We start from the raw sequence: 12,713 nt of genomic DNA on the forward strand, positions 1-12,713 counted from the left end.
AAATGAAATGGATTGGGTACCCTTGAAGCCAAAGCCACTTCCCTACATCGATTAGAGGGATCATTAACGTAAAGACGATTTCCCTTAGTGCCTGACAACATTCTCAATTCGTGGACCAGCATGTCTAGAACGTCGATGGGAAAGCAAAAACTACCTTTCCCTGGTTGTGGTCCATTGCTCCAAGCTCAGCGGCAACCCTTTGAGGATATGTAGAGCATCCTCTGGTGTTGTGTTCATGATCTGCAGATGAATACATTTATTTATCGCGTCTAACTCAACCTGGGCAACTTTCATATGATCGGTTGCAACACGTCCAGAGATGACGGGAAGAAATTCAACAATTCTCTCTCCCAAGGCAACTGCGGTCACAAAATCACGGAAAACCTTTTGAAAGTCCATGAACACACCTGTACAACTGCACGCAAAAACGCAACCAAATCGGGACAACCTAAACCTGCGCCAAGCATTGCAGTTCATGCAGTATTTTTGCCCGTCTGCAAGGAACCGCTCCATTTTTCGTAACGCTCCTTCATGTGAACTACGATCCAAAACAAAAAAAAAAATATTCGCCCGGACTGCTGACCAGACACCAGAATTTTCCATAAAAACAAAATGGGACGGGAAGGAAGGGGTGGTGGAGAGACAGTGACTTCGCCGCGTCCTCGTTGTTTGCTCCAATTATATATATATATATATATATATATATATATATTCGGCTGGCCGCCACCGTGACGTGCTGCAGCCTCTGCGGACTGGAGATATTATTAGTTACGAGGTGGCTGAGTTCAAGATCCTCCAACCACAAGACCCCGCCGCAGGGTTGGAGTCAAAAGGGGGTTGGACGGCAAAAACAATGAAATGAAATTCATCCTGCCGTCATCGGTTCCTTGACTCCTCCCATCGCGGTCTTCCAAGGAACCATAAGATGGGAAAGAACCGCACAGAAACATATTCGTCTTATCAGAACATATTAAATTAGGTCGCCCGCATTCTCGCGGACATTCTTTTCGCACGCCCCCAATAATAAAAAAACAAACACACACCAAACATATTCAAGAAGGACACTTTCAAAAAAAAAAAAAAAAATAAGAAATAAAAAATAAAAAAACATCGCGCCCCTCCCCTTTGCTTTGCCCTTCTTCTCGGAGCCAAAGCAGGGCATTCATCATCGGTTCACCACTGGGAACCCGGATTGCATGGACCCGTAGAAGACACGAGGTCCCCCTCCATTTCTGGCGTTATTTTAGTAACGTATTCGGTTAATTGCGGTAATCAATCATCCCCAGCACCCATCCCGCAATTCCTCTTATGCGTTGCCGGTTTTCCGTTTCGCCTCCGCACACATCGTCCCACCAGCTATCTCCCTGCACATATTTCCCCAGTATTTCTCATGGCGGACGCCTTTTTTTTTTTTGCTCTTGTCTTCTCGCCCGCAGTGCCCCCCAAACACTCCACTTCCCTCCCTAACAATGCTGCCGTACCCATGCAATTATCGTTGCCTTGCATTCGCCCTGATCCCAGAATTTACTCAAAAGTTACCTCGTTTTGCCCCGTTATGTATGTTTATGTTTTATTTATATATATGTATGTATGTATTCATATATTACTTTGCTTTTTCACAGCAACGTTTACCCTCCTCCACGCTGCCGCCGCATTTCGCCTCATACTCCGACAGTTTTTTCTTTGCCTCTTCCAGCTGCGCCTCCAGCGACCCGTAGGTTGGGCGTGTCACTTCGCCCTCCTCCAGGCCGTTCTCCACCAGCCAATTCTTGTCCGGGAACTTTGTCATGTAGTTGCGGATGCCATCCGGGAATACCACAACGCACCGCTGGTCAGGACGAAGATCTTTCGCTGCCTGCAGCACACCCCACATGGCGGCACCACTGCTCCCTCCGACGAGGAGCGCCTCTTCGCGGTGAACCTCCGACGCCAGCGCAAAGCTTTCCTTGTCAGCGGACTTCACCCACCGATCAACGTACTTCCGTTCGCAGACATCTGGCACAAAATCGTACCCGATGCCCTCAACGAGGTACGGCTTCGGATCCAGCGGTACCGAGGGATCGGCCAAAATGCTCCCGTACGGATCGACGCCGACAATGACAATGTTGGGCAGCAATTCCTTTAATCGTTTTGCCACTCCGGCCATTGTGCCGCCCGTCCCAGTGGTGAACACCGCCATTTCAACCTTTCCACCGCACTGATCGTAAATCTCCTGAGCCGTGCCTTCGTAGTGCGCCTTCGGATTGCTTGGGTTCCGGTACTGGTCCAGCAACACGTAGCCCTTCTCCTTCTCCAGACGCCGAGCCATGCCAATGAGACTATCCGGGTGATCCCATGGCAATGCGGTCTCCGTTCGAATCACCTCTGCTCCCAGGGCCTGGAGGGTCACCTCCTTCTCATGTGACATCTTTTTGGGCATGGTGATGATCATGGGGTATTTCTTCACCGCAGCCACCAGACTGAGCCCGATGCCCGTGTTCCCACTTGTCGCCTCAATAATTGTTTGATTGGGGCGCAGTCGGCCACTCGCCTCTGCGTCCAGAATCATTTGCCGAGCAATGCGGTCCTTGACGCTGCCACCGGGGTTGAGGAATTCACACTTTGCAACCACATCGCAGCACACGCCGTGTTTCTTCGGCACGTGATTGAGTCGGATGCAGGGGGTGGAGCCGATGGCGTCGAGGACGGTGTCAAGAATGCATGTTCGCCTGTCGGGCACTTCCTTTTTGTTGTTTACTGCTGAGGGGTTCTGAGCCATGATTTGGACGTCTTCTCTACCATTCGGGATCACAAACAATAACAACAACAGGGTGAAGAGAAAGGACAAGTGGTGAAAGCAGCCATTTCGTGGCGGTGATGGGGGTTGCCACTCCCCACTCCGCCTCATCTCTCCCAAACCTCGACGTGGCGTTCATCATCGCAAAAGTGGAGTATTCGCCCGGGCTGCTGACCAGACACCAGACTTTTCCATAAAAACAAAATGGGACGGGAAGGAAGGGGTGGTGGAGAGACAGTGACTTCGCCGCGTCCTCGTAGCTCGCTCCGATTATATATATATTCGGCTGGCCGCCACCGTGACGTGCTGCAGCCTCTGCGAACTGGAGATATTATTAGCTACGAGGTGGCTGAGTTCAAGATCCTCCAACCACAAGACCCCGCCGCAGGGTTGGAGTCAAAAGGGGGTTAGACGGCAAAAATATGAATGAAATGAGGGAAAAAAAGACGTCCTAACGTTTCCGAGTCCCTGATTACTTTTATTGCGTTCTTTCAAAGTATCATAATAAAAGAAAAAAAAATCGTACAGAAATATCTTCGACGCATCAGGATTTATTTCCTTTTGGGCACTCAAGCTTCTCGCGAACATTCTTTCCGCACACTCCTAGTAGAAAAAAAAAAAAAAAAACATGACGGGGCGGACTGAATTCAAGAATATTTTGGAGCCGTGTGGCTCATTTCCTAGGGGAAGGATCTCCAACCCCAGCCAATCCGCTGTGCGGAGGAGTAAGGAGGGAAATAAATGATGGTATATGTTTTTTAAAAAAGTCTTAAAGTCCACAAAAAAAAAAAAAAAAAAGATTTAAAGTAAATTAAAAACAGTGGATACTGTCACACTAGCACACATCCTAAACGGAAAAAAGGACACTCACCACCTGTTGCATCCCCGGGTCATCCTCAAATGAAATTTGGGCCTGGGCGTCAGCGGTGACGTAGTCCATTGGATTGCGCACTACCGATACAACGGTAAGACCCTTATCATCAGTTTTCCCTCGCCTTGCTTTTTCAGCGTCCTTTTCTAATTTCCGTAAAGCCATTTCTCGAACTCGAGGTTCAACGGTCTCCACATTTTGCAATTTTCCATCTCGTAAATACAAAACTCTGTGAGCGTATGGTTTCATGTAAACATCATGAGTCACCATAACCATTGTGAGACCATTATCGCGGTTAAGCTTCATCAGAATATCCATCACCAGAGTCGTGTTTCTGCTATCAAGATCTCCAGTTGGCTCGTCCAGCAGAAGTACCTCAGGATCATTTGCCAGTGCTCGTGCTATAGTCACACGTTGTTGTTCACCTCCTGACAACATGGAGGGAAAATGATGCAAACGATCACCAAGGCCAACGGAAATTAGAAGATCTCTTGCTCTTTCCCTTATTTCAGCAGCTGATCGCGTCCCTGCAATCGTCATTGAAAGAGCAACGTTTTCCAGCGCACTCATAGAGGGCAAAAGATTAAAAGATTGAAAAACAAACCCCATTCGAAGACATCGAAGACGAGCAAGAACGCTGTCTGGAGTTTGTTCGGTAATTCTCTGACCAAAAAGATATAGATTGCCTTTCGTGGGCAGATCGATGGTTCCAAGTACATTCAGTAATGTACTTTTTCCGCCCCCACTTGTGCCATAGAGAAGAACAAATTCACCACGTTTTACACCAACTGCAACTCCACGGAGAGCAGGAACACCTTCGGAACCAAGGAGATATGTTTTGTGGATATTTTCACATGAAATAACCAGTGCATCTTCTGTAGATCCCATTTCCTCAAACACCGGATGGGATTCAGAAACAAACACTCAAAAAAAGAAAGCAAAGAAAAAAATCACTCACACAAAAAAAAAGGATACTTAAACAGAAAAAAAAAAAAAAAAAAGAGCCTATGCCTTACTTGTCCCTAATAAAAACCTTTAAAAAAAAAAAAAGGAAAGAAACCACCATTTATCTTATTCATTTTCACTTTATTGAATAAAATAAATTTATGCATCGAGCAGCCAATAGAGAGCCCACGCATTGACTTGACTCCCCATTCCCCGTGGTCTTTATAGCCTAAAAAAAGAAAAGTGCTAAGACGGCTTTCGCATGCCTCCCGCAAGGGGCGAAAATGAGTTGGGTAGGCTTTTAAGACTTACCATCGGCCAAATTCTTCATGGTGAATATATATATATATATATATATATGTATAACCAAAACTCCGTAAGGCCAGACCATTAATTTCGCAATCTCTCAATAATAATAATAATAATAATAATAATAATAATAATAATAATAATAATAATAAATTCCCGGAAAATCCAAACAATTTTTGTTAGCCACCTCTCCACCTCACCTACCACGCCGGCAGAATGAGTAAGAAGAATGGCGTAACAGAAATTTTTTCTACTGTTCATCATACCCACCACTCCCACTAATAATAGTACTAATACTGAGATTCTCTCTTCCCCCTCAAAAAAAAAAAAAAAAACTTCTCTCGTTTTTATTTCTTTAACCCTATCCATGTCAAAAATAAAAATCAGACAACTAAAAAAATTCTTAGCAAATCCCGATACTCAGTACCCCTGGTGAATACTGTCTGACAGGGGTGGCTTATGTTCCCCGCCATCCAACATCTCCTGAGGCGTTTTCCTACCCATAGCCTTTCTACTCGGCCGTGGAGGCTCCTTGATGTACATGGGTTTTGTTCGAACCTCTCGATTGTTTTCCGCGTAACGGGCAAACTGCTCACGAGCTTCACGTTGGTCTTCTAATTCCTCCCAAGTAAGTTCCCATGAATCCCGGTGTTCTATCGCAAGAAGAACCATATGCTTTGCTGCCTTTACTATATCCTCTTTTTCTTTTTCGGTCAAATCCCTAACCTTTTCAGCTGGATTTCCAGACCACATTTCTCCAGAAGGAAGAACAGCACCTGACTGAAGAACGGAAGCTGCACAAAGCATTGAACCTGACTCTATCTTTGCTCCTCTCATAACAATGGCGTTTGCACCAACAAATGAGCAGGACGCTATATCCGCTGACTCAACTATGGCCATGGGTTCAATAGTTGTCCACTTTCCCACAGTAGTGTTTCCTGTCACAACAGCCTTTTCCTGGACATTACAACTTTCACCAAGGTAGATCGTTTCATTCCTTTCAGCGCGAAGAATAGCATTATACCCAATGTAGTTTTTCCGCCCAATTCTAACATCACCCGAGACAAAAGCACTGGGTGCAATAAAAACATTATCCATTACCGTTGGACGGACGCCATGAACAGTAAGGAGTCTTGGTATGCGATATAGCGCTTCTTTTGGTTGAATTCCCATCATCCTGTCGCTCACCCCTATCACCTTTTTCGCCAGAATGGAAAGCCGAAAACCCAATCCGTCCAAGGCGGTAGCCAGCCTTGTCTTCCTCTTTATAGCCCAATCGGGTAAAACCGCTGGCATTTGTGCCTCAGATGTCAGGACTAAACACCGCTTCATCGTATCAGACAAAATCTAGTAGGAGAAAAGCAAATAGAAGCAGAATTTAGAAACTAGTAACAAGATATATGCCTAAGAATTCAACACAAAGTAACACAAAATCATAATTGACCATAATAATAACAAGAACAGCAAATTCAGGGGAAAAGCCCCACGCACAGAAAAAAAGAAAAGTAAAAACAAAGGGATGACCTTGTCCATTATCTGAATCAAAACATCCAATAAGGCATTTTTTTTTGAAGAAAACAAACTTCATTTTCCTCTATTTATTGATTCTCAAAAAAATTTCCCTACCCACACAACAAGACCATCGATTAACCCAAGAACGACAAAAAGTCCACCTACAATACCACAAAGTTGTACAAGAAAATGAGGAAAGGATGATCGCCTAAAGTAATTATTCACCTGCATTGGGTGAAAATCAAATCCCAAAGATACCGATGGAAAATGCCCAAACCCTATGGGGGTGAGGCGATGACTCCACTGCACACTATACTCATAGGTTGCATTAAAAGAAGCACTATTTTTACCACTGAGATACATTGTTGGTACAACCTTCAAAAAGTACCTGATCTCAGTAAATCTTCTTTGGGTGTCAAATTCATGACCATTGAGTGGATGCTGAACACCACGACGAGAAAAGCGAGTAACACGTTCATCACCAATAGAAAGTTTATTTATAATGTGGCTTGAATCAAACTGCATGACGTCTCTAATTAAAAATCCCCCAGGCACTCGTTTTGGTGCAAACACAAGCCTTCCACCAAATTTCTTCACTATTAGGGTCCCCTTGTAATTACACCCTGGATTGATACGCGACAAATCGTAGATGCATTGTTCAACCTCATTTTTCTGTGGTCTTGGTAAACCCTGTTGGTCATACGCATTCAGGACGTCATTACATGTATTACAGCAACGATTTTTATTTTCACTCATGGATAATTGATGCTCACTAATAAAACACCTTCCACAGAACTGTGGTGAATTGGGATCATCTTTGGATTGTTCTCTAAAACTGCCATATTCCCCAACACCCTGACGGGTGCCAATAAATGCAAAATTTCCCTGTGCGTCTACAGGGGTTTTAAAAATGTTACGAGTCACATTGAGATTAACTGTTCCCGTAACATCCAATACATCCAATGAAACTTCATGGCAAGGTACTCTGGGAAAAGTTATGTCCAGATTAAACTCAACTTCCTTTGATAGACTCGTGTCGACACTTAGCTCTGTTGTGTATGCATCTCGCCCGAAAATGTAAGAGTAAACTTCCCAAAAAACAAGCAATCCAATTACAACCACAGTAACCAGGCTCACCAAAGCACCACGATACGTCTGAGAACGAGAGTAATCTTCTTTTGGCTTGGGAAAGAGATCTACTGCCGCGACCTTCTTTAATAGAGGTCTCTCATTATTCTCCTTTATGACTAATAGAGACCTTCGTCGAAGATTGGACATCTTTCTGAATAAAAAATGGCCTCTCCTCCCACAATTTCAGCAAAGCAAAAAAATAAAAATGATTAATTAATTAATTAATAAGAGTAATATATATATATATATGTCATGTATAATAAAGATCAATTTATAGTTATATTTAGAAAAGCTCACATTGAAAAAATAAAAATACCGATGGTTACAATATAAAAAATAAAATAAAATTTTCTATGCATAATATACAAGTGTCTTCACCAGTGATTCCCTGAAAAAAAAATAAAAATCAAAGATTATTACTTAATTCTGCAATAAGAGCGTCACGACGACGCAACTGATTTTCTGCATAAACATAATAATCATTCATTTCTTCCCTGCATTGTCCCAATTTCTTTTCATAGTGTTCTGAAAACTGTTTCTCAATATCATTAACAATAGATGTGAAAGCAGCCTCACTAAGAGCTCCTCCAGTGCTAAGTCTCAGTCTACCAACCTCTTCGAGTAATGAGAGATTTTTTTGATGCTCTTTTGAGAGCATATCCCCTACATCAATAATGCGTTTCTCTGCTTCCTTCAGTTCCTCAAGAAGTTGTTTCTTTTCCACTTCCAAAACACGAATCCGATTCCCCGAATTAAAAACAGAAGAACGCAGACCAGAACATTCCTTTCTCAGTGACGACAATTCTGCTTGCAAACTGTTCTCTCTAATCTGCTCTTTATCCCTTTGACGGGCATCATTTGAAATAATTTCTTCTCTTGATCTCAAGATCTCTTCAGTAGCTAGCAATTGTGACCTCAACAATTTCTCTTTTTCCTGAGCACTTTCCAAAAGTTTATTTGTCATAGCGAGCTCTTTTGCAAGGTTTTCCTTATCTTTTTGCAGCGCTACCACCTCCGCATTTTTAACTTCTAGTTCAGCGCTGCCGTGGCACCCCTGGAGTTGCTCTTTAGCAGCTAGCAATTGCGTCTTCAAATGTTTCTCGTTTAATTGGCTTGCCTCTAGTAGCTTATTGGCCGCGGTTAATTCTTTTACAAGGTGCTCTTTATCCTTTTTTATTGCAAGGGTCTCAGCTGTTTTGGTTTCCAGCGCGTCGCTAAGACGTTTCATCACGGCATTCAGGTCTTCCTTGGAAGAAGAACTCACTGGCAAGACCAAATCCATTGAATCCTTGTACTGACGCTTGAGATCCTCAAACATATGTCCCTCATTGTCATTGTAATTTTCAATGACCTCATCCACAAAAGGTACCATGGACTTATTGTATTGCTGGTAAAACTCAATCAATTTCTCTCTCAGATTGCGACTTTTTTCAGTTTTGGTAGTTGTTGGTTGAGGATAATGCACCCTTTTTGCCTCATTGACATCCATCAAATTTAAGGCCAAGGGGGATTCCGCCTTCGGCAACGCGAAATCTTTCAGATTTTGCGAACTCTCTGGCCTTTCTTTAAATTGATTTTGCAGGTGCAAATTCTTCTGAGGTATGGATAACCCATCTATGGAAGAGTTTGATCCACGCACTTGTGTCCTCAAAGATTCCCCATTTTCCTCCTCTAAAACCGGCTCGGGCCCATACTTGTCAGTTAACACTCTAAAAATGTCTTCTTCTCGGCCACGGTACGTCTGCCAAATGGCATCTACAGAAGAAAGACACGAAGGATTATGTACTTCATAAAACCTTATCAGGCGCCGCCTAAACTGGTCATCTTCCATCCTTAGCAGGGGAAAATCTCCTAAACGCAGGAACTATTTAAATGAAAAAATGAAGGGAAGAAATCGCAGACGACGAGAGAAAAACCACACACACGAAACGGCAAGTAACCCAAGAAACGAAACCAAGAATCCCCGGCCGAGGTGCGCCGGTCCCCCTCCGTCGGGCAAAACAAAAATGGTAATGAACGGGCGGATCGGACCCTAGACGACGTTTCTCGCAAAACGCCGCCGCGAGACCTCCGTGCTCCGGCGCCCTTGGTCTCTGTTTCTGGCGCGGCCGGGGTGTTGGGCCTTTTCTCCTGTTGTGCTTCTGTGTTCCCCCTTCTTGCGGCTATTCGCGGTCGTTCCCCGCCTCCCTTCCACCCACTGTCTCCTGACATTTGTGTGTATCAAGTTTTTCTTAGCATACGCGCAAGAAACTTTCAGTCCAAAAGAAAATGGCAAGGGTAGGGGATGCATTTTCAGACGACCCTTCGGTCGAGAAGTACTATGGGCAACGCCATCGATTGTGGTCGCGATTTGACGACGGCGTGTGGATGACACAAAAAGGATGGTGCGAGGTCACACCCGAGGCTATTGCTTGCTTTTCCTCCGAGCTTCATAAAGTTCTTGAAAAGAAATCTTGTGTTCTTGATCTTTTCTGTGGTTGTGGAGGAGATACGGTTCAACTAGCGCGGGTTTATGAAAAAGTGGTTGCTGTTGATATAGATCCGGATGCAATAGAAGCGGCTAAAAAGAATGTGGAGGTTTATGGCGTTGGGGATCGCGTTTCCTTCTACTGTTGTGACTTCCGCACCTTGAAATTAGATAATATGGAGTTTGATGCGTTACACTGCTCTCCTCCATGGGGAGGACCGTTATATGCCGCTGCACCCTCTTTTGACATGGAAAACTCTTTACGTGCTACTATAGGCATGGATTTTTTGGAGCTTTTGGGGTTTATTACAAAATTTTCAAGAAATATTACTATATTTTTACCACGAAATGTGCTTTTGTATTCTACCATCCCTTCTGGGTTTACAGGAAATTTTGCCATTTACAGGCATTACGTCAATGACAGGTGCAAGGCTGTAACACTTTTATTGGGGGATTTAGTAAATTGTTCTTCATTAAAACCACCTGCTGCACCTGTGTATTCTTTAAAAGAGAAAATTTTTTCTCGTATTGAGAAGAGAAATCGTGCTTCGTAAAGAAGTCTACTTTTTTTTCTTTTTTTATATTTATTTATTTATTTATTTATTTATTTATTTATTTTGTGTGTGTGTGTGTGTGTGTTTTCTTTTTTAAAATGGAATTTAAGCTTTTCTTTTTCCTTTTTTTACATTTATACTTGTTTTTATTCTTGTGGTTCTTCCATGCCAAATAAACTCTTTTTTTGCCAACGGTTGATTTTTTTGTTTTTTCCGTTGCCTCTTTTTCATTTGACTATATAAAAGGATGAAAAGGTTTCGGATTTTAAAATTGGTGGGTTATGGGAGAAACCTCATATTACGCCCTGAAGCTACCAAGGATCCTTATCGATATCCATTAGGGTACGTGCCGCTTGATGGATCTGAACCGCTGGATAGCATTTGGGCGTTGGTGAAAAATGGTTTTTTTGTGGCTCCTTTAAATAAAATTGAGACTATTCACAGAGCCCATTTGGGGATTAGGTATTTAACACAATCAGAATATCCTGCAATTTCCGCAACCGACTTAGTGGGTTTACAGTTGAGATTAAAGGAATTATGTAGTCGTTTGCTGATTCGTCGGGACTTTTGGGTTTTAGAAGACTTTAATGATCCCGAACTGAACACGAGTTTTGGTATTCAAAACGTGTTTTTTGATAATTTTAAATGGTCTCAGGTTTTATGGAAGAGGTTTCAGGTTTTTGTCGAAGAGTACTTCCCTGTAATGGACCATACCCATCTAACGTACGATGAATACATTCAATTGTTGAGGAGCTTTTCGCATTTTGAGCAAGGGGCTACATTGGCTCCACTCTTGCCAAGACGGCACAAGGTTCACCCACCATTTGGAGTTTCCGCACCTTCCAAACTCGATATGGAACCTCTCTTATTGTATATGCAATGGCTAAGAAATTTTAGGGGTCCTTTAATGTTAAACAAAGCACTTATTGTCTGGAGTGGTTGTGGTTCTGCTGCTTTTGCAACTAGGTATTGTGGAGTTCCTATTGTTCGAGGTGTTGATCCAAATCCAAGAGCTGTTTCCTCTAGTCGAAAGGATGCCCAACTTATGGGCAAGCAGTTTGATTCAATAAGTTTTCGAGTAAGTGAAATGCTTCCTGATACCAATTTTTATGAGGAATCCTCAAAGTTACGCAAGTGTGATTTGATATTTTTTTATCCTGATCAAGGATCTCTTAATTCTTTCTTTGCAGAAGCAGACAATGGGTACGCGCCCGGGATGAACGGATTTGCAGGTCAATTGGAGCAATTTTTTGATGAGGCAGATAAGCATCTTGCAGAGTCTGGCGTAATAGCTATTTGTTGCACGAATCTTTATTCTATTTTGAAGCCTCATGAACCAAATCCTATAGAATATGAAATTAAAGTAAACAGAAGATGGATTCTTTTGGACTACTATGATTTGCCTATTAGAAGCAAGGGTATTTTTTCCCATATCCCATCAGAACATCGTTTTAGGTTTCCCAGAGAATTGAAAAAAAATTTTCGAAGTGAACTTTGGATTTTACACAAAGTGGAGTCTCTAAGCCACTTTGCGTATATTCATCAGATACCAGGAGCACAACCACCATCTTCCGTAGCCTCCTATTGGCGAAACAAAGGCATAAATAAGTTAAGACGAGCCGCTATGAAAAATCAGGTGGAACTAATGGGAGGTGATTGGGGCGATTACAAGAACCGCATGATGCAGATGCTTCAAGAGCAGAGTGGAGATGATGAAGATGATGTGGCTCAGGCAGTTCGAATGGCGCTTGATCCGACATACCCTTTAGAACTTGCAGAGAGAGCCCGTGTCGCTGTGGAGAAGAACAAGGAAATTGAAAGAGCCTTTCATGCTGAGGTTGCCAATCGCTTTATTGAAGTTTCACCTCGTGCCTGTTTTGATGCGAAATCTGCAAAATTGAAACCCTGAGAAGAAATGTCAAAAAAAAAAAAAAAAAAAAAAAAACATTAACTGAAAATTGGCACACATATTGAAACGGCGTTTCCTTTTTTTTTTTTTTTTTTTTTTTTTTGTTGTTGTTGTTGTTGTTGTTGTTGTTGTTGTTGTTGTTGTTGTTATTTATTTATTTGTTTTTTTTTTTTTTTTTTGTTTTTTTTTTGTATTTGATATTTTATGTACATTTTCTTTATAAAGTGCATGTTTGTGTT

At 42.6% G+C, this 12,713-nt stretch overlaps 7 protein-coding genes and 1 pseudogene across 7 annotated transcripts, besides 19 other annotated features; 2 read left to right on the forward strand and 6 right to left on the reverse strand.

Moving 5' to 3' along the window:
- Positions 1–513, reverse strand: Tc00.1047053510381.5 (annotated as a pseudogene; the record flags this gene model as incomplete).
- Positions 1–2,981: a sequence feature (heterozygous, non-Esmeraldo-like haplotype).
- Positions 680–712: a microsatellite.
- Positions 759–1,018: a mobile genetic element.
- Positions 1,070–1,108: a microsatellite.
- Positions 1,555–1,604: a microsatellite.
- Tc00.1047053510381.10 (cystathionine beta-synthase, putative) lies at positions 1,604–2,887 on the reverse strand (the record flags this gene model as incomplete). The annotated part of the gene is made up of 1 exon (XM_802208.1): positions 1,604–2,887. One exon carries the CDS (start codon positions 2,885–2,887, stop codon positions 1,604–1,606), a length of 1,284 nt encoding a protein of 427 aa, XP_807301.1.
- Positions 2,982–3,930: a sequence feature (areas not merged during assembly with more than two copies in the genome that could not be assigned to a particular haplotype).
- Positions 3,105–3,381: a mobile genetic element.
- Positions 3,557–3,594: a sequence feature (AT_rich).
- On the reverse strand, positions 3,624–4,535 carry Tc00.1047053510381.20 (ABC transporter, putative; the record flags this gene model as incomplete). The annotated part of the gene is made up of 1 exon (XM_802209.1): positions 3,624–4,535. The coding sequence occupies one exon, from the start codon at positions 4,533–4,535 to the stop codon at positions 3,624–3,626; it is 912 nt and encodes a 303-aa protein (XP_807302.1).
- Positions 3,931–12,713: a sequence feature (heterozygous, Esmeraldo-like haplotype).
- Positions 4,574–4,650: a sequence feature (A-rich).
- Positions 4,929–4,957: a microsatellite.
- Positions 5,001–5,053: a microsatellite.
- Tc00.1047053510381.30 (hypothetical protein, conserved) lies at positions 5,322–6,233 on the reverse strand (the record flags this gene model as incomplete). Its single annotated transcript, XM_802210.1, has 1 exon — positions 5,322–6,233. The coding sequence occupies one exon, from the start codon at positions 6,231–6,233 to the stop codon at positions 5,322–5,324; it is 912 nt and encodes a 303-aa protein (XP_807303.1).
- Positions 6,510–7,691, reverse strand: Tc00.1047053510381.40 (hypothetical protein, conserved; the record flags this gene model as incomplete). The annotated part of the gene is made up of 1 exon (XM_802211.1): positions 6,510–7,691. One exon carries the CDS (start codon positions 7,689–7,691, stop codon positions 6,510–6,512), a length of 1,182 nt encoding a protein of 393 aa, XP_807304.1.
- Positions 7,738–7,793: a sequence feature (AT_rich).
- Positions 7,871–7,895: a sequence feature (AT_rich).
- On the reverse strand, positions 7,951–9,375 carry Tc00.1047053510381.50 (hypothetical protein, conserved; the record flags this gene model as incomplete). Its single annotated transcript, XM_802212.1, has 1 exon — positions 7,951–9,375. One exon carries the CDS (start codon positions 9,373–9,375, stop codon positions 7,951–7,953), a length of 1,425 nt encoding a protein of 474 aa, XP_807305.1.
- Positions 9,813–10,565, forward strand: Tc00.1047053510381.60 (proliferator-activated receptor-interacting protein (PRIP) interacting protein (PIMT), putative; the record flags this gene model as incomplete). Its single annotated transcript, XM_802213.1, has 1 exon — positions 9,813–10,565. One exon carries the CDS (start codon positions 9,813–9,815, stop codon positions 10,563–10,565), a length of 753 nt encoding a protein of 250 aa, XP_807306.1.
- Positions 10,593–10,629: a microsatellite.
- Positions 10,630–10,650: a microsatellite.
- On the forward strand, positions 10,813–12,474 carry Tc00.1047053510381.70 (hypothetical protein, conserved; the record flags this gene model as incomplete). The annotated part of the gene is made up of 1 exon (XM_802214.1): positions 10,813–12,474. The coding sequence occupies one exon, from the start codon at positions 10,813–10,815 to the stop codon at positions 12,472–12,474; it is 1,662 nt and encodes a 553-aa protein (XP_807307.1).
- Positions 12,486–12,510: a microsatellite.
- Positions 12,547–12,575: a microsatellite.
- Positions 12,576–12,625: a microsatellite.

This window comes from Trypanosoma cruzi, genomic scaffold, assembly GCF_000209065.1.
Source record: "Trypanosoma cruzi strain CL Brener 1047053516729 genomic scaffold, whole genome shotgun sequence".
In the NCBI taxonomy this organism is placed as follows: domain Eukaryota; phylum Euglenozoa; class Kinetoplastea; order Trypanosomatida; family Trypanosomatidae; genus Trypanosoma; species Trypanosoma cruzi.